This window comes from Eucyclogobius newberryi, unplaced genomic scaffold, assembly GCF_026437365.1.
Source record: "Eucyclogobius newberryi isolate DKJ021-1_F unplaced genomic scaffold, fEucNew1.0.hap1 SCAF_14, whole genome shotgun sequence".
Classification (NCBI taxonomy): Eukaryota; Metazoa; Chordata; class Actinopteri; order Gobiiformes; family Gobiidae; genus Eucyclogobius; species Eucyclogobius newberryi.
In genome coordinates, this window is record NW_027315768.1 from 731,422 (window position 1) to 750,341 (window position 18,920).

At 48.6% G+C, this 18,920-nt stretch overlaps 1 protein-coding gene across 2 annotated transcripts in view; it reads right to left on the reverse strand.

The window, feature by feature from the left end:
* Positions 1 to 18,920, reverse strand: part of LOC140359293 (dual specificity calcium/calmodulin-dependent 3',5'-cyclic nucleotide phosphodiesterase 1A-like) — a 268,008-nt gene that overhangs the window by 198,471 nt on the left and 50,617 nt on the right. For both annotated transcript variants that reach the window (XM_072444154.1, XM_072444153.1), the window contains exons 3-4: positions 6,203 to 6,316; positions 5,822 to 6,004 (exon numbers count right to left, since the gene is read on the reverse strand). In XM_072444154.1, coding sequence (XP_072300255.1) covers positions 5,822 to 6,004; positions 6,203 to 6,316 — 297 coding nt within the window. The remainder of the gene's footprint in view (positions 1 to 5,821; positions 6,005 to 6,202; positions 6,317 to 18,920) is intronic.

Below are 18,920 nucleotides of genomic sequence, written 5' to 3' on the forward strand. Positions count from 1 at the left end.
CAGCTATAGCCAGGTTGTAGCTTCAGGTGTATCAGACCACGTAACAGGGTGCAGCGTTAGCATTAGCAGTGTTAGTGAGGCTAAGACTTGTCCCTCAGTGTCTCCCGTGCAGCAGGGACTAGACCAGGAACAGAATAGGGACCAATTTGAGACAGTTTGGAGGGAACAAGGCGCTAAACGCCGAACCTTAGAGCACCGTCAGCTTCACGTCTACAATAGGTTTTCTCTCCTCAGCGATCACACGCCCGCTGAACGGACTCGTGGCACTCTAGTAATTGGAAGTTCCATAGTTAGACGGGAAGCTAACAGCTGATGCTAGCGTTAGGTGATAGCCAGGGGCCAGAATGGGTGACATCAAAGGAAGCCTTAGGCTTTAGTCCTAAAAGCTCTATAAAAAGCTTTCAACTGGTTCAAAATGCAGCAGCAAGATTAACAGGAACTAAAAGAAGAGAGCACATTACGCTGGTGCTGGAGTCTTTTCACTGGCTCCTGTCCAGTTTAGAATCACATTTAAACTCCTCTCAAGTGACTTCACAATTCACTCTCAAAATGCTGGCCTTCGGAGGGTCCCAAGAGTCTCTAAAAGCACAGTAGGAGGTAGAGCCTTCTGGTGGTCCCAGAGTCTCTAAAAGCACAGTAGGAGGTAGAGCCTTCTGGAGGTCCCAAGAGTCTCTAAAAGCACAGTAGGAGGTAGAGCTCCTGTGTTATAGAATCAGCTCTGTCCATGTTAAAGAGGCGACACAGTCTCTTCATTTAAGTCCAGGATTAAAACGTTCCTCTTTGAAATGACCAGTTAGGAACAGAAATATAAACCTACAGCTTCAGCTCCGCTGCCCTAGGAGCAACTCTGGGGGAAGTATGGCAGCTTGAGCTCTGTCCTCTTCTTCTGACTACTTATTCTATCAAACAATATTTAATATTTAATTCCACTTGAAAACTGTTTATTGCCTTTTCTTTTTCTCACTCCCGAGGACCTGTGGACCCAGATGACCCTCTCCTGGTGAAGTGGTCTCTCCTCCTGAAGAACTGGTTCTCCTCCTGATGAACTGGTTCTCCTCCTGAAGAACTGGTTCTCCTCCTGATGAACTGGTTCTCCTCCTGAAGAACTGGTTCTCCTCCTGATGAACTGGTTCTCCTCCTGAGTGGCTCCAGCTCCTCTGTCTCTCGTCTGACAGAAGGAGGGACTAAGGACAGAAGGAGGGTCTAAGGACAGAAGGAGGGACTAAGGACAGAAGGAGGGACTAAGGACAGAAGGAGGCTCTAAGGACAGAGGACTCTGGGACATCGTCCCTCGCCACCACAAACATTGCTTGATTAGTTTTTTACTGTGGCTCAGAGGAAACCATTGTTGTGATTTTGGACGTTATAAAAATTAGGTATAGGTTGTACAATAATGTGGATTATTGGTAATGTACGAGTACTCTTTACTTTTATAACACAGTAGCACAGTAATGTACGAGTACTCTTTACTTTTATAACACAGTAGCACAGTAATGTAACTAGTGAATATTCAGGATAGGTGGAAGAAACCACGGGGGCGAGCTCAAGATGACCCACTGCTGAAGCACGGGTCAATGCACAAGACACAAGAGTACCTTAAACTTTATATTATAGCATATGGTCACATTCTTCTTGTAAAATAGGTGTGTATTTAGACCCTCATTCATGATTCATCACATTTGTTTATTTGTAACTGTAGAAAAGGTTCAGTTGTTTCATCTGGAGTATTAGAAAAAACAAGACGTTTCGACTCTCATCCAAGAGTCATTGTCAATCTGAGAATTTAGACCGGGAACTCAGATATTTATTCTATTCTGTGGTAAGCCCCGCCCACCACCAGAATCATGGCGCAAGAGCTGGTCGGCCCCTTTAGGGTCCTTGAAAGTGTGAAAATTGAGTTTCTGACTGACCACTTTCTTCCATGGTAGAAAAAGGAGAACCGTGCTCTCCGTAACAAAATCATCTTCATGACAATGAACCATCTCGTGCTGCAAAGAACACCTCTGCATCATTGGCTGCTCTGGACATAAAATAAGAAAAACTCATGGTGTGGCCCCCATCTGCCCTTGACCACAACCCTATAGAGACCTTTGGAGCCTCCTAGAGCGAAAGATGAGGAGGCAGGTCACATCCAAACAGCAGCTCTTGGAGGCTGACATCCTGCAGATAAGTTCAAACTGAAACTCTCCACAAACTCACAAGTTCAATGGATGCAAGAATTGTGAAGCTGCTGACAAATAACGGGCCCTATGTTGAAATGTAACTTGACCTGTTCAGATTTCTGGATTGAAATCCAAATGACTACAACTGAATCTTTTTCTACAATGGAACACACCTGGACGAATGAGCGGTTACACCGACATCACCAGTCTGAGTTCATCTACAGCTGCCTCCATGTGTGAGCATCCAGATTTCTAAAGTCTGTGCTGAACAGTTTGTTAGCATCACTCACATAGTTAAGTTGTCGCTTCAATCTGGAACATTCCCAATGTCTTTGAAAACTGCGGTCATAAAGCCTCTGCTAAAGAAGAGCAGGGGGAGGGGTCAGGGGTCATAAAGCCTCTCCTAAAGAAGAGCAGTCTTGATGCTGCAGTCCTGAGTCATGACCGGTCCATCTCTAATCTGACATTTTGGGGCAAAGTCCTTGAAAAGGTTGTTTACAACAGTCACAGATTTCCTCTTAATAAACGACTCATTTGATGTTTTTCAGGTTTTAGACCTCATCACAGCACTGAGACTGCTGTTGTCATGGTGACTGAGACTGCTGTTGTCATGGTGACTGAGACAGTTGTTGTCATGGTGACTGAGACTGCTGTTGTCATGGTGACTGAGACTGCTGTTGTCATGGTGACTGAGACAGCTGTTGTCATGGTGACTGAGACTGCTGTTGTCATGGTGACTGAGACTGCTGTTGTCATGGTGACTGAGACTGCTGTTGTCATGGTGACTGAGACTGCTGTTGTCATGGTGACTGAGACTGCTGTTGTCATGGTGACTGAGACTGCTGTTGTCATGGTGACTGAGACTGCTCTTGTCAAGATGACATATGACATCCGCCTGAACACTGACACGGGCAAAGCTTCAGTCTTAATTCTGTTAGATCGGAGTGCTGCATCATGTGACCCTCTTACAGAGACTAGAGGACTGGGTGGGCATCACTGGCCCCGCCCTAAACTGGTTAAGGTCCTATCTGGAAGACAGGAAGTACTTTGTTGAAATTGGTAACTGCCATCATGGGACTCATCACTGACGATGATGTGGAGGACAGAGGACTGGAGCAGGACTTTGTGGAACCACCTCCTCATCAACGCGGGGAAGACCAAGGAGATGGTGGTGGACTTCCACAGAGGCCACGCCCCCCTCACCAGTGAACATCCAGGGACGGGACATTGAGAGAGTGACTCATACAAGGACCTGGTGTTTCATCTGAACCACAAACTGAACTGGACTCGTAACACAGACTGTACAGGAAGAGCCAGAGTGGGCTCCACCTCCTGAGGAGACTCTTTTGGAGTGACAGGGCCACTCCTGACAGGGCCACTCCTGACAGGGCCACTCCTGACAGGGCCACTCCTGAAGACCTTCTCTGACTCTGTGGTGCATCAGCTCTTGTAGGTGTGGTCATCACAGAGAGGGAGAGGAAGAAGCGGGACAAAGCTCCGTCCTGGGCTGTCCTCTGGACTCGGTGCAGGAGGTGGGGACAGAAGGGTCCTGGCTAAACTCACATCTATGCTGGACCATGAGTCTCACCCCCTTCAGGACACTCTGTCCCCTGCAGGACACTCTGTCCACTCTGGAGAGCAGCTTCAGTGACTGATCCACTCTCGCTGTGTGAAGGAGACGTTTCACAGTCTTTCCTTCTGCTGCTGTCAGACTTTATAACAAACACTGTTAGTCCTGAACACGTGCAATACTGACTGACTTAATCATCTGCAATTACTGTCGTACTCACACGCAATAATGTCACATTCATGTGCAATAATGTCACATTCATGTGCAATAATGTCACATTCATGTGTAATAATGTCACATTCATGTGCAATAATGTCACATCTATGTGCAATAATGTCACATTCATGTGCAATAATGTCACATTCATGTGTAATAATGTCACATTCATGTGTAATAATGTCACATTCATGTGCAATAATGTCACATTCATGTGCAATAATGTCACATTCATGTGTAATAATGTCACATTCATGTGCAATAATGTCACATCTATGTGCAATAATGTCACATTCATGTGCAATAATGTCACATTCATGTGTAATAATGTCACATTCATGTGTAATAATGTCACATTCATGTGCAATAATGTCATATTCATGTGCAATAATGTCACATCTATGTGCAATAATGTCACATTCATGTGCAATAATGTCATATTCATGTGTAATAATGTCACATTCATGCGCAATAATGTCACATTCATGTGTAATAATGTCACATTCATGTGCAATAATGTCATATTCATGTGCAATAATGTCACATTCATGTGCAATAATGTCACATTCATGTGTAATAATGTCACATTCATGTGCAATAATGTCACATTCATGTGCAATAATGTCACATTCATGTGTAATAATGTCACATTCATGTGCAATAATGTCACATTCATGCGCAATAATGTCACATTCATGTGCGATAATGTCACATTCATGCGCAATAATGTCACATTCATGTGTAATAATGTCACATTCATGTGCAATAATGTCACATTCATGCGCAATAATGTCACATTCATGTGCAATAATGTCACATTCATGCGCAATAATGTCATATTCATGTGCAATAATGTCACATCCATGTGCAATAATGTCACATTCATGTGCAATAATGTCACATTCGTGTGTAATAATGTCACATTCATGTGCAATAATGTCACATTCATGTGCAATAATGTCACATTCATGTGTAATAATGTCACATTCATGTGCAATAATGTCACATTCATGTGCAATAATGTCACATTCATGCGCAATAATGTCACATTCATGTGCAATAATGTCACATTCATGTGTAATAATGTCACATTCATGTGCAATAATGTCACATTCATGTGCAATAATGTCACATTCATGTGTAATAATGTCACATTCGTGTGCAATAATGTCATATTCATGTGCAATAATGTCACATTCATGTGTAATAATGTCACATTCATGTGTAATAATGTCACATTCATGTGCAATAATGTCACATTCATGTGTAATAATGTCACATTCATGTGTAATAATGTCACATTCATGTGCAATAATGTCACATTCATGTGTAATAATGTCACATTCATGTGCAATAATGTCACATTCATGTGCAATAATGTCACATTCATGTACATATAACTGATGTAAATAATATTTTACCATTATTATTAGTATTTTTTTGTCTTATGCCGTTTTTATTTTATCATTATTTTACCTCCATTTTTTATTAAGAAATGAGAGGTTTTGTCTATGGGAGTTTTTGTTTATTAGAGTTTTTTAAACTTAAGTAATAAATAATAATAAGTGATCTGTCCTTTTCCTCTGTATCTACTTGCGTTGCAACAGCGAAATTTCCTCCAGTGAAGAAGAAGATGCTGTTGTATTGCTGGTCTTGCTGCAGATACAATGTTGGGGCATTGCTTGTGTTGCCATAGTGATGATGTTGGGTCTATTGCTGGTGTTGTTGTAGTAGTGATGATGTAATAATATTGGAGGTGTTGTGGTAATGGAGATGATCTTGTGGTATTGCTGGTGTCATTGTGACGGTGGTGCTGTTGTCTTGGTGGATTGGTGATGCTAGTGTGGTGCTCTGGCTGATGTAGGTCACCCACCTTTCCACAAAGATCCCAGCCTGCACAGCATGGACAATGCTTCTGAATCTGGGCTTCTCTTCTGGGCGTCGTTTGGCCACGCCCATTTTACTGCTGAAGGTGCAGGCCAGCCAATCACGGACCTCGCTGGGCACGGACTCTGCCTTCAGATCACTCAGCTCATCCTCTGTATCCAGAAGACGCCTGGATAGGACAAGTTCATTAATGGACAAGCTGAAAGTCTCTTATCTAGCATAAAATACTATTATACATGAGGAAATGTCTTCAATATTTGTTTTGGTTTTTCAGTAAATTACATAGATTATAATCAGGAAACCAAAGCTATTTCTAACATTAGCTTTAATTAAAAAACCCAGGGTATTATGAGACTGTGGCTCTTACTTTGTCTCATCTGTGTAGATTGCATCCAACATGGCAGACGCCATCTCCAGGTTCCTGCGTAGCTCCTGGAGGTCGACTACCCCCTGGTCCATTTGCTCCAGGACCCCCTTCATCCTGGAACACACAAGGTCAACATTAAGGACCAAAAATTGAATTACATGGGAAACTGTTAAGCAGAATTGGCCCTGTGCACAACAGTGCGTTGGCTACTTCTGGTCACTAGAATAGTAATCGTAGCCATTTCCTCCTCAATTCTATCTCGATGGGGTTTTCCCAGAGTTTATATATCAAAAACAACAAACACACACAAGAACCATAGGGAAACAGAACAATTGAAAGGGTAAAAGGAAAACAAAAGGGTTCATGCTTGAAACGGGCATCGAACCCAAAACCCGATGAAAGATCCTAAAGGGGAGTGAAATCCAATCCTAATCAAGCCCCCCCAAAAAAACACCAATACTATAGCATTTAGCAATTAGCATTTATAACCTCCCTGGCTCAACACGTCCCCCTGCTGCACTCTGCAGGTATTTCCCATTTTCCCACAAATCCAATCTCTCACTGATGGAATAAAATGTGAATAAAGCATAGGTTATCGATATAGAACCATAAAAGTATAATCTCTTCTAATCCTTGTCAGAGCGAATCCTTCTGTTTAGAAATGAAATCAAGTTTGGGCAAAAGATATATTGGGTTTAAAGCTTGCAATGATAAGAAGCCGATGTCTAGACAAGGATTTGTAATAACTAACATTGTGTGTGTTTATCTTGGGACCATCATGTGGAGGGTCTTGTGAACTTTTAACCCTGGACTGCTAAACTTTGAACCAAGAGAGGCAGAAGTGTGAGCCACGTCCTGTCGGAAGGACTTCTGGACCTGGCGCGAGTATAATACTGCCTCCTGTGTTCTTCTTATTTTTGGAATGTGTTGAGCTAAACTCTGACAGCCACATTTGACATATCGATTAGCTCCAGAAGTCATCAGAAGAGTCACGGGGAAAGAGAACCCATGTCTCAGTTTTCTCTGAGCTACTCACAGATGCCGTTGTTGTTACCCCGAACCCTAACGTTTGTGTATCCTCTTTCTCGTCTCTCTCCCTGACCCCACAAGCCGAAGGTTAGGACAAGGTGACGTGGACTCCAAATCCAGGAACTTATGTTTCATATTTGAGTGTCTGCGTGATGTCACACAGGCACTATATGTTCTTGTATTTCACGTATTTTTTATTATATTTTCCATGATTTTCCATTTAGCCAGTTTCAACTCCTTAACGCTTCAACCGATTTCAACATGTTATACCTCATTACGATCGCTTTCACAGTAGTACGTGTGCTATGAAATTTCCCCATGTGGGACAATAAAGGAATATCTTATCTTATCTTATTACTTTTGACATTTGAACAACTTGTACTTTTTGCAGAATCTTCAAAAGTATTAGTTCCCCCATTTAAAATGAATTTGGGCATTATGAGTGTCTGCGGAATTCTTTAGACTTTATTCTTTATAATTTTGGGACGGAGCCAGTCGAGTGAGAGAGAGAGAGAGAGAGAGGGTGGGGGGGAGAGAGCGAGAGAAAGAGAGCGAGAGAAAGAGGGGGGGAGAGAGAGAGAGAGGGGGGGAGAGAGAGGGAGAGGGGGGAGAGAGAGAGCGAAAGAGAGAGAGAGAGAGAGAGAGGGGGGAGAGAGAGCGAGAGAAAGAGGGGGGGAGAGAGAGAGAGAGGGGGGGAGAGAGAGGGAGAGGGGGGAGAGAGAGAGCGAAAGAGAGAGAGAGAGAGAGAGAGGGGGGAGAGAGAGCGAGAGAAAGAGAGCGAGAGAAAGAGGGGAGGAGAGAGAGAGCGAGAGAGAGAGAGAGAGAGAGGGGGGGAGAGAGAGGGAGAGGGAGAGAGAGAGGGAGAGGGGGGGAGAGAGAGAGCGAAAGAGAGAGAGAGAGAACGAGAGAGAGAGAGAGAGAGAGGGGGGGAGGGAGAGAGAGAGAGAGCGAGAGAGAGAGAGAGAGAAAGAGGGGGGGAGAGAGAGAGAGAGGGGGGGGAGAGAGAGAGAGGGGGGGAGAGAGAGAGAGGGGGGGGAGAGAGAGGGAGAGGGGGGAGAGAGAGAGCGAAAGAGAGAGAGAGAGAGAGAGGGGGGAGAGAGAGCGAGAGAAAGAGAGCGAGAGAAAGAGGGGAGGAGAGAGAGAGCGAGAGAGAGAGAGAGAGAGAGGGGGGGGAGGGAGAGACGCAGACACTCCAGCAATGGCTTCAGCCATTGCAGATTTTCTAGTATTCATTATTATTAATATCATTGTTTAGCCGATTCCAGTGTTGTCACCAGCAGCGCCTCCATCTCGGTCGGCAGAGCCTCTGTATTGTCTGAAATATGCTGCTCAACTTCATCCATGCGTGCTCCGTTTAGTCCCTCTGCTTTCAGCTGCAGCAGGTACGGCAGGTACATCAGGTACGGCAGGTACATCAGGTACGGCAGGTACGGCAGGGTCCATGGCAGAGGACAACTTTAGACATCATAAGACATATCTGATGATTAGTGGTGATGATATTCTCTCCCTCCTCCACTGGACCCCATTTGTCCATTTGTCTTCTCTAACTATCTGCTCAGGACCCTGTCCAGGCCCAGAGCGGGGAGCAGGTTCTGTCAGCACCCTCACTCCTCCTCTGCACCCTCACACCTCCTCTGCACCCTCACTCCTCCTCTGCACCCTCACACCTCCTCTGCACCCTCACTCCTCCTCTGCACCCTCACCCCACCTCTGCACCCTCACACCTCCTCTGCACCCTCACTCCTCCTCTGCACCCTCACTCCACCTCTGCACCCTCACACCTCCTCTGCACCCTCACTCCTCCTCTGCACCCTCACTCCTCCTCTGCACCCTCACTCCTCCTCTGCACCCTCACCCCTCCTCTGCACCCTCACCCCTCCTCTGCACCCTCACTCCACCTCTGCACCCTCACTCCACCTCTGCACCCTCACTCCTCCTCTGCACCCTCACTCCTCCTCTGCACCCTCACTCCTCCTCTGCACCCTCACTCCACCTCTGCACCCTCACCCCACCTCTGCACCCTCACTCCACCTCTGCACCCTCACTCCACCTCTGCACCCTCACACCTCCTCTGCACCCTCACTCCTCCTCTGCACCCTCACCCCTCCTCTGCACCCTCACTCCACCTCTGCACCCTCACTCCACCTCTGCACCCTCACTCCTCCTCTGCACCCTCACTCCTCCTCTGCACCCTCACCCCTCCTCTGCACCCTCACCCCTCCTCTGCACCCTCACTCCACCTCTGCACCCTCACTCCACCTCTGCACTCTCACTCCTCTGCACTCTCACTCCTCCTCTGCACTCTCACTCCTCTGCACTCTCACCCCTCCTCTGCACCCTCACTCCACCTCTGCACCCTCACTCCACCTCTGCACTCTCACTCCTCCTCTGCACCCTCACTCCTCCTCTGCACCCTCACCCCTCCTCTGCACTCTCACTCCTCCTCTGCACCCTCACCCCTCCTCTGCACCCTCACTCCACCTCTGCACCCTCACTCCACCTCTGCACTCTCACTCCTCCTCTGCACTCTCACTCCTCCTCTGCACTCTCACTCCTCTGCACTCTCACTCCTCCTCTGCACCCTCACCCCTCCTCTGCACCCTCACCCCTCCTCTGCACCCTCACTCCACCTCTGCACCCTCACTCCACCTCTGCACTCTCACTCCTCCTCTGCACCCTCACTCCTCCTCTGCACCCTCACCCCTCCTCTGCACTCTCACTCCTCCTCTGCACCCTCACCCCTCCTCTGCACCCTCACTCCTCCTCTGCACCCTCACCCCTCCTCTGCACTCTCACTCCTCCTCTGCACCCTCACCCCTCCTCTGCACCCTCACACCTCCTCTGCACCCTCACTCCTCCTCTGCACCCTCACTCCACCTCTGCACCCTCACACCTCCTCTGCACCCTCACTCCTCCTCTGCACCCTCACTCCTCCTCTGCACCCTCACTCCTCCTCTGCACCCTCACCCCTCCTCTGCACCCTCACCCCTCCTCTGCACCCTCACTCCACCTCTGCACCCTCACTCCACCTCTGCACCCTCACTCCTCCTCTGCACCCTCACTCCTCCTCTGCACCCTCACTCCTCCTCTGCACCCTCACTCCACCTCTGCACCCTCACCCCACCTCTGCACCCTCACTCCACCTCTGCACCCTCACTCCACCTCTGCACCCTCACACCTCCTCTGCACCCTCACTCCTCCTCTGCACCCTCACCCCTCCTCTGCACCCTCACTCCACCTCTGCACCCTCACTCCACCTCTGCACCCTCACTCCTCCTCTGCACCCTCACTCCTCCTCTGCACCCTCACCCCTCCTCTGCACCCTCACCCCTCCTCTGCACCCTCACTCCACCTCTGCACCCTCACTCCACCTCTGCACTCTCACTCCTCCTCTGCACTCTCACTCCTCCTCTGCACTCTCACTCCTCTGCACTCTCACTCCTCCTCTGCACCCTCACCCCTCCTCTGCACCCTCACCCCTCCTCTGCACCCTCACTCCACCTCTGCACCCTCACTCCACCTCTGCACTCTCACTCCTCCTCTGCACCCTCACTCCTCCTCTGCACCCTCACCCCTCCTCTGCACTCTCACTCCTCCTCTGCACCCTCACCCCTCCTCTGCACCCTCACTCCACCTCTGCACCCTCACTCCACCTCTGCACTCTCACTCCTCCTCTGCACTCTCACTCCTCCTCTGCACTCTCACTCCTCTGCACTCTCACTCCTCCTCTGCACCCTCACCCCTCCTCTGCACCCTCACCCCTCCTCTGCACCCTCACTCCACCTCTGCACCCTCACTCCACCTCTGCACTCTCACTCCTCCTCTGCACCCTCACTCCTCCTCTGCACCCTCACCCCTCCTCTGCACTCTCACTCCTCCTCTGCACCCTCACCCCTCCTCTGCACCCTCACTCCTCCTCTGCACCCTCACCCCTCCTCTGCACTCTCACTCCTCCTCTGCACCCTCACCCCTCCTCCGCACCCTCACCCCTCCTCTGCACCCTCACCCCTCCTCTGCACACTCTTTGGACAGCCATGTGTTCAGCTGAAGCAGCTAAACTTGTTTCTCTTCCTGTCGATGTTTAGAACAGTTCAACTTATGAATGTTTTGATTTCCATTTCTTCAGAACGTGAAATAACTTGAAGTCTCTTTTCTAAACTTCAGTCTGTTCTCGCCGCATGTCGACTGCACCACGAGCACAATCAGCTGCTTCACTCCTCCATGTTCAGACATGATGAAGGAGTGACGTCATCTCAGAAACAGTGGCGCTGGGAAAAGAATGTGTGTTGATATTTTCATGCGTCATGTGACTTATCGCCTTGTCTCCAATCAGCAGTGTCTGTGTCTGAGTGACCTTGACGCTTGGCACAGATCCTCCTTGCTGTATTTGGGCTACATCACGTATTACATTTTTCCTTTTTTCCTTTAATTCCGTCTCTGAAAGTTGTAAAAATCTGTTTTTGAGCTGTATTTTAGGTGACTTTATGTTTAGTCTTTGCCCCAAGTTTGATCCAAGATACATCCTGGTCTTTCTGGTTTTGAGACAGTTTTGGAAACGTCACAGAGTCACTGCAGTTTAGGTTGAAATTAGCAGTTTTTCTTTTAAAGAATGTGCTCTTCTTACCATCGGACACTGGAATTGTATCGTGAAGAACTTTTTTAGATTCCAAAACAAATATCCGTGTTTTCAGCTCACTAATTTCTTGTTGATATTTCCGACAGCGTTCACAGTCTTTCTCTCTTCTTCTCCCGGACATGTCGCTGGCGTCAGATATGTCGTTAAAACTGTAAAAATGTTCTTAAAATCCTTGGTTTACTTGAAAAAGTCATAAGAAAAAATGTTTGGACGACAAAAACGGATTAAAAAGCAAAATAAATAAGGAAAGCAGCGATAGCTGGAGCGAGCGAGAAAGCGTCTGCAGTCTTCAGAAGCAGGAAGCAGATAAAGGGTTGTAAAATGGAGTGAAGTCCAATCCTAATGAAGCCCCCTCAAAAGTAACTCCCCAGGCACGCGTGGCACCAAATCCACTGAAAGGACTGGATATTTGACCTCATTAACTCACCACACCCCCTGCACTCTGCATGTATTTTACAATTTTCCACAAATCGATGAGTAGATGTGTTTAGTCCCAGAGTTTTTGTACAAAAGCAGACAGCCAACATGGAGCTTAAAGTCTGGTGTTAAAAACAAATCATGTCATCAACAGAACAACAACAGAAATGTATCATCATGTAACCATAACTCACATGCCCCACTCTGGTGCCTCTATCTCTCGTGTTGTTTAGTTCTCTGTGTTTTGCATCTTCCTGAGGAGCACCTCTGCTTCTCCTGGTGTTCTGAGGAGCACCTCTGCTTCTCCCGGTGTTCTGAGGAGCACCTCTGCTTCTCCTGGTGTTCTGAGGAGCACCTCTGCTTCTCCCGGTGTTCTGAGGAGCACCTCTTCTTCTCCTGGTGTTCTGAGGAGCACCTCTGCTTCTCCTGGTGTTCTGAGGAGCACCTCTGCTTCTCCTGGTGTTCTGAGGAGCACCTCTGCTCCTCCTGGTGTTCTGAGGAGCACCTCTGCTTCTCCTGGTGTTCTGAGGAGCACCTCTGCTTCTCCTGGTGTTCTGAGGAGCACCTCTGTTTCTCCTGGTGTTCTGAGGAGCACCTCTGCTTCTCCCGGTGTTCTGAGGAGCACCTCTGCTTCTCCCGGTGTTCTGAGGAGCACCTCTGCTTCTCCTGGTGTTCTGAGGAGCACCTCTGCTTCTCCTGGTGTTCTGAGGAGCACCTCTGCTTCTCCTGGTGTTCTGAGGAGCACCTCTGCTTCTCCTGGTGTTCTGAGGAGCACCTCTGCTTCTCCTGGTGTTCTGAGGAGCACCTCTGCTTCTCCCGGTGTTCTGAGCACATGGTTTTTTACCTTCAAAAGTCACCAGAAGAATCGCAGGGAAAGAGAACCCATGTCTGAGCTCTTCACAGATGTGTTGGAACTTTTACCGTTTTTGATGAACCTCGTATGGAATATCTGGAGCAAGATCGTCTGCATTATCTGAAACACGTGGCTTGACTTCATCCATGCGTGGTTCGGTTACTCCTCCCTCGGACGGACCAATGGCAGCGATCATTTCAGCTCATAAAGACACCATATCACTCTGCATTTATTATATCAGACATCATGAGCAATAACTGATTATTGTCTCCCCCTTTCGATGCAAAGTGGTTGCGAGAATCTACTTCTGGGCCATGTTAGCCTTGTTAGTTTTGTTAGCTTGTGCTGCTGAGAAACACTGAAACTAAACCAGACTAAAAACAGATGAACTGCAACTATAGAGAAAGAGAAAGGAAGAGAGAGGAAGAGAGAGAGAGAGAGACAGAGAGAGAGAGAGAGAGGAAGAGAAAGGAAGAGAGAGGAAGAGAGAGAGAGAGAGACAGAGAGAGAGAGAGGAAGAGAGAGAGAGAGAGGAAGAGAGAGAGAGAGAGAGAGAGAGGAAAGAGAGAGAGAGAGAGAGAGGAAGAGAGAGAGACAGAGAGAGAGAGAGAGAGAGAGAGAGAGAGGAAGAGAGAGAGAGAGAGAGAGAGAGGAAGAGAGAGAGAGAGAGAGAGGAAGAGAGAGAGACAGAGAGAGAGAGAGAGAGAGAGAGAGAGAGAGGAAGAGAGAGAGAGAGAGAGAGAGGAGAGAGAGAGAGAGAGAGAGAGAGGAAGAGAGAGAGAGAGAGAGAGAGAGAGAGAGAGACAGAGAGAGAGAGAGAGAGGAAGAGAGAGAGAGAGAGAGAGAGAGAGAGGAAGAGAGAGAGAGAGAGAGAGAGGAAGAGAGAGAGACAGAGAGAGAGAGAGAGAGAGAGAGAGAGAGAGGAAGAGAGAGAGAGAGAGAGAGAGAGGAAGAGAGAGAGAGAGAGAGAGGAAGAGAGAGAGACAGAGAGAGAGAGAGAGAGAGAGAGAGAGAGGATTGACAGCTAGAGGCGCAAATTTGCGAGTGAGCTATGAGCAGAACACAGCTGTCACTCAGTCCAACCACCAGCTCCCGGTGCAAACATCAACAGTCCAATTTTAGCAATAAAAAAATAGTAGCCAATCCCTCATTCGTCCAGGAGAGTTCCATTGTAAAAAAAAATAGAAAAAGGTTCAGTTTTTTCATCTGGACTCAGTTTTAGTGTCCTCCAGGTTTTTATCTCCTTCACACTAAGTCTGTCTCCTTGATCGCTCTGATCAGGTTCATTGATAAATACAGCTGAGTGTCGTCTGCAGAGCAGTGGAAGTTAATGTCATGTGACCTGATCATGTGACCTAATGGCAGCATATAAAGAGTAAACAGAACTGGACCCAGTACTGACCCCTGAGGCACACCGTAAGTTACTTTAGAACAAGGGGAGGAGCTCTGGTTTACATGAACAAACTGGTATATATCAGATAAATAGGATTTAAAGCAGCTGAGGGCGGGGCCTCTGAGGGCGGGGCCTCTGATCAATCGGCCGCCAATTAAAAAAGACGGTTTTGAATCGTATCGGCCAGAATTGGTGACCGGCCGGTCCATGACGTAATTGTCGGTTTTCGGCCGATCCAAACTGACCCGCATGCGCGCATGCGCGGTGCGCAGCAGCTCAACGCGTCCAGAGCAAAACAGCTAAAAACTACAAGACTCTTTCAGAGCGCGGCGGCCAAAGTGTCCAGTTTACATTCAAAGTCTATGTAAACGCGCGTCCGCTTTGACAGGCGTAAGCTTCAAAGCGTTAAAATCGTTCGTGGCAGAAAAGTTCAGATTTTTTCAACTTTGGTGGAACACAAGAAGGACGAGCCTGGAGGAGGATCAGAGGAGACTGGACTGTGGGTCAGTTATTATAACTTTGAGACGATTACAATCTACGTGTTGATATTTGATGCGTCAAAATAATTTGCGCTGGTGTTCATGTGTTCTGAATAAACACATGAAGAGTTCATGTGTTTATTCAGAGTTATCTGCAGAAGAGTCGGGACACATGAAGGAGACAGAAGACAGAGGACATGTGCAGAAGAGTCGGGACACATGAAGGAGACAGAAGACAGAGGACATGTGCAGAAGAGTCGGGACACATGAAGGAGACAGAAGACAGAGGACATGTGCAGAAGAGAAGGGACACATGAAGGAGACAGAAGACAGAGGACATGTGCAGAAGAGAAGGGACACATGAAGGAGACAGAAGAAGCAGCAGCAGGGCTGTCAGAAGAGTTAGTTGTTGTTGTTCTGCTCAACTAGCAGAGAGCTAGGCTACGAGCTAATGCTAACAAGAGATCTCATCCTCCTGAAATGAGACTTTAAAAAGACTTTGATGCATTTGAGACAAACATGACGTAGATACAAAACTTAAATTACTGACTCCAACAGTGAAATGAGTGACGACAATTTAATGTCAAGACTATTTAATTGTGCTCTAGAATCTATAGTGCTCTAGAATCTATAGTGCTCTAGAATCTATAGTGCACTAGAATCTATAGTGCTCTAGAATCTATAGTGCACTAGAATCTATAGTGCTCTAGAATCTATAGTGCTCTAGAATCTATAGTGCACTAGAATCTATAGTGCTCTAGAATCTATAGTGCTCTAGAATCTATAGTGCTCTAGAATCTATAGTGCTCTAGAATCTATAGTGCTCTAGAATCTATAGTGCACTAGAATCTATAGTGCTCTAGAATCTATAGTGCTCTAGAATCTATAGTGCTCTAGAATCTATAGTGCACTAGAATCTATAGTGCTCTAGAATCTATAGTGCACTAGAATCTATAGTGCACTAGAATCTATAGTGCTCTAGAATCTATAGTGCACTAGAATCTATAGTGCTCTAGAATCTATAGTGCTCTAGAATCTATAGTGCACTAGAATCTATAGTGCACTAGAATCTATAGTGCTCTAGAATCTATAGTGCTCTAGAATCTATAGTGCACTAGAATCTATAGTGCTCTAGAATCTATAGTGCACTAGAATCTATAGTGCACTAGAATCTATAGTGCTCTAGAATCTATAGTGCTCTAGAATCTATAGTGCACTAGAATCTATAGTGCTCTAGAATCTATAGTGCTCTAGAATCTATAGTGCTCTAGAATCTATAGTGCTCTAGAATCTATAGTGCTCTAGAATCTATAGTGCACTAGAATCTATAGTGCTCTAGAATCTATAGTGCTCTAGAATCTATAGTGCACTAGAATCTATAGTGCTCTAGAATCTATAGTGCTCTAGAATCTATAGTGCTCTAGAATCTATAGTGCTCTAGAATCTATAGTGCACTAGAATCTATAGTGCTCTAGAATCTATAGTGCACTAGAATCTATAGTGCACTAGAATCTATAGTGCTCTAGAATCTATAGTGCACTAGAATCTATAGTGCTCTAGAATCTATAGTGCTCTAGAATCTATAGTGCTCTAGAATCTATAGTGCACTAGAATCTATAGTGCTCTAGAATCTATAGTGCTCTAGAATCTATAGTGCACTAGAATCTATAGTGCACTAGAATCTATAGTGCTCTAGAATCTATAGTGCTCTAGAATCTATAGTGCTCTAGAATCTATAGTGCTCTAGAATCTATAGTGCACTAGAATCTATAGTGCACTAGAATCTATAGTGCTCTAGAATCTATAGTGCTCTAGAATCTATAGTGCTCTAGAATCTATAGTGCTCTAGAATCTATAGTGCTCAGGTCATTGTGCTTCTAGTGAGTGTGTGAAGTTTTCAGAGCTGATGAAACTGTAAAATGATATTGAAACATAAATGTGCCTCATTTAATAAACTGTATTATAATAGTAAAAGTTTGAATAATATTGCAGTAAATGTACTGGGCTCAAATATAACTGCAGTACAATGTTCTTTAAGATCTGGATTTGCCTTCAGCCCTCCCTGCCACTCCTGCCCCTGTTGCTCCTGCCCCTGCTGCCCCTGCTCCTGTTGCCCCTGCCCCTGTTGCCCCTGCTCCTGTTGCCCCTGCTCCTGTTGCCCCTGCCCCTGTTGCCCCTGCTCCTGTTGCCCCTGTTGCCCCTGCTCCTGTTGCCCCTGCCCCTGTTGCCCCTGCTCCTGTTGCCCCTGTTGCCCCTGCTCCTGTTGCCCCTGTTGCCCCTGTTGCCCCTGTTGCTCCTGCCCCAGCTGCTCCTGCTCCTGTTGCTCCTGCCCCTGTTGCCCCTGCTCCTGTTGCCCCTGCCCCTGTTGCCCCTGCTCCTGTTGCCCCTGCCCCTGTTGCCCCTGCTCCTGTTGCCCCTGTTGCCCCTGCCCCTGTTGCCCCTGCTCCTATTGCTCCTGCCCCTGCTGCTCCTGCTCCTGTTGCCCCTGCTCCTGTTGCCCCTGCCACTCCTGCTCCTGTTGCTCCTGCTCCTGTTGCTCCTGCCCCAGCTGCTCCTGCACCTGTTGCTCCTGCCCCTGTTGCTCCTGCCCCTGCCCCTGTTGCTCCTGCCCCTGTTGCCCCTGCTCCTGTTGCCCCTGTTGCCCCTGCTCCTGTTGCCCCTGTTGCCCCTGCTCCTGTTGCCCCTGCCCCTGTTGCCCCTGCTCCTGTTGCCCCTGCTCCTGTTGCTCCTGCTCCTGTTGCTCCTGCTCCTGTTGCCCCTGCTCCTGTTGCCCCTGCCCCTGTTGCCCCTGCTCCTGTTGCCCCTGTTGCCCCTGCTCCTGTTGCCCCTGCTCCTGTTGCCCCTGCTCCTGTTGCCCCTGCCCCTGTTGCCCCTGCTCCTGTTGCCCCTGTTGCCCCTGCTCCTGTTGCCCCTGCTCCTGTTGCCCCTGTTGCCCCTGCTCCTGTTGCTCCTGCCCCTGCTGCTCCTGCTCCTGTTGCCCCTGCTCCTGTTGCCCCTGCTCCTGTTGCCCCTGCTCCTGTTGCCCCTGCCCCTGTTGCCCCTGCTCCTGTTGCCCCTGTTGCCCCTGCTCCTGTTGTCCCTGCTCCTGTTGCCCCTGCTCCTGTTGCCCCTGCTCCTGTTGCCCCTGCCCCTGTTGCCCCTGCTCCTGTTGCCCCTGTTGCCCCTGCTCCTGTTGCCCCTGCTCCTGTTGCCCCTGCCCCTGTTGCCCCTGCTCCTGTTGCCCCTATTGCTCCTGCCCCTGCTGCTCCTGTTGCCCCTGCTCCTGTTGCCCCTGCCACTCCTGCTCCTGTTGCTCCTGCCCCTGCCCCTGTTGCTCCTGCCCCAGCTGCTCCTGCACCTGTTGCTCCTGCCCCTGTTGCTCCTGCCCCTGTTGCTCCTGCCCCTGTTGCTCCTGCTCCTGTTGCTCCTGCCCCTGCTCCTGTTGCCCCTGCTCCTGTTGCCCCTGCTCCTGTTGCCCCTGCTCCTGTTGCCCCTGCTCCTGTTGCCCCTGTTGCCCCTGCTCCTGTTGCCCCTGCTCCTGTTGCCCCTGCTCCTGTTGCCCCTGCCCCTGTTGCCCCTGCTCCTGTTGCCCCTGTTGCTCCTGCTCCTGTTGCCCCTGCTCCTGTTGCCCCTGCCACTCCTGCTCCTGTTGCTCCTGCCCCTGCCCCTGTTGCTCCTGCCCCAGCTGCTCCTGCCCCTGTTGCTCCTGCTCCTGTTGCTCCTGCTCCTGTTGCCCCTGCTCCTGTTGCCCCTGCCCCTGTTGCCCCTGCTCCTGTTGCCCCTGTTGCCCCTGCTCCTGTTGCTCCTGCCCCTGCCGCTCCTGCTCCTGTTGCCCCTGCTCCTGTTGCCCCTGCTCCTGTTGCCCCTGCCCCTGTTGCCCCTGCTCCTGCTCCTGTTGCCCCTGCTCCTGTTGCCCCTGCCCCTGTTGCCCC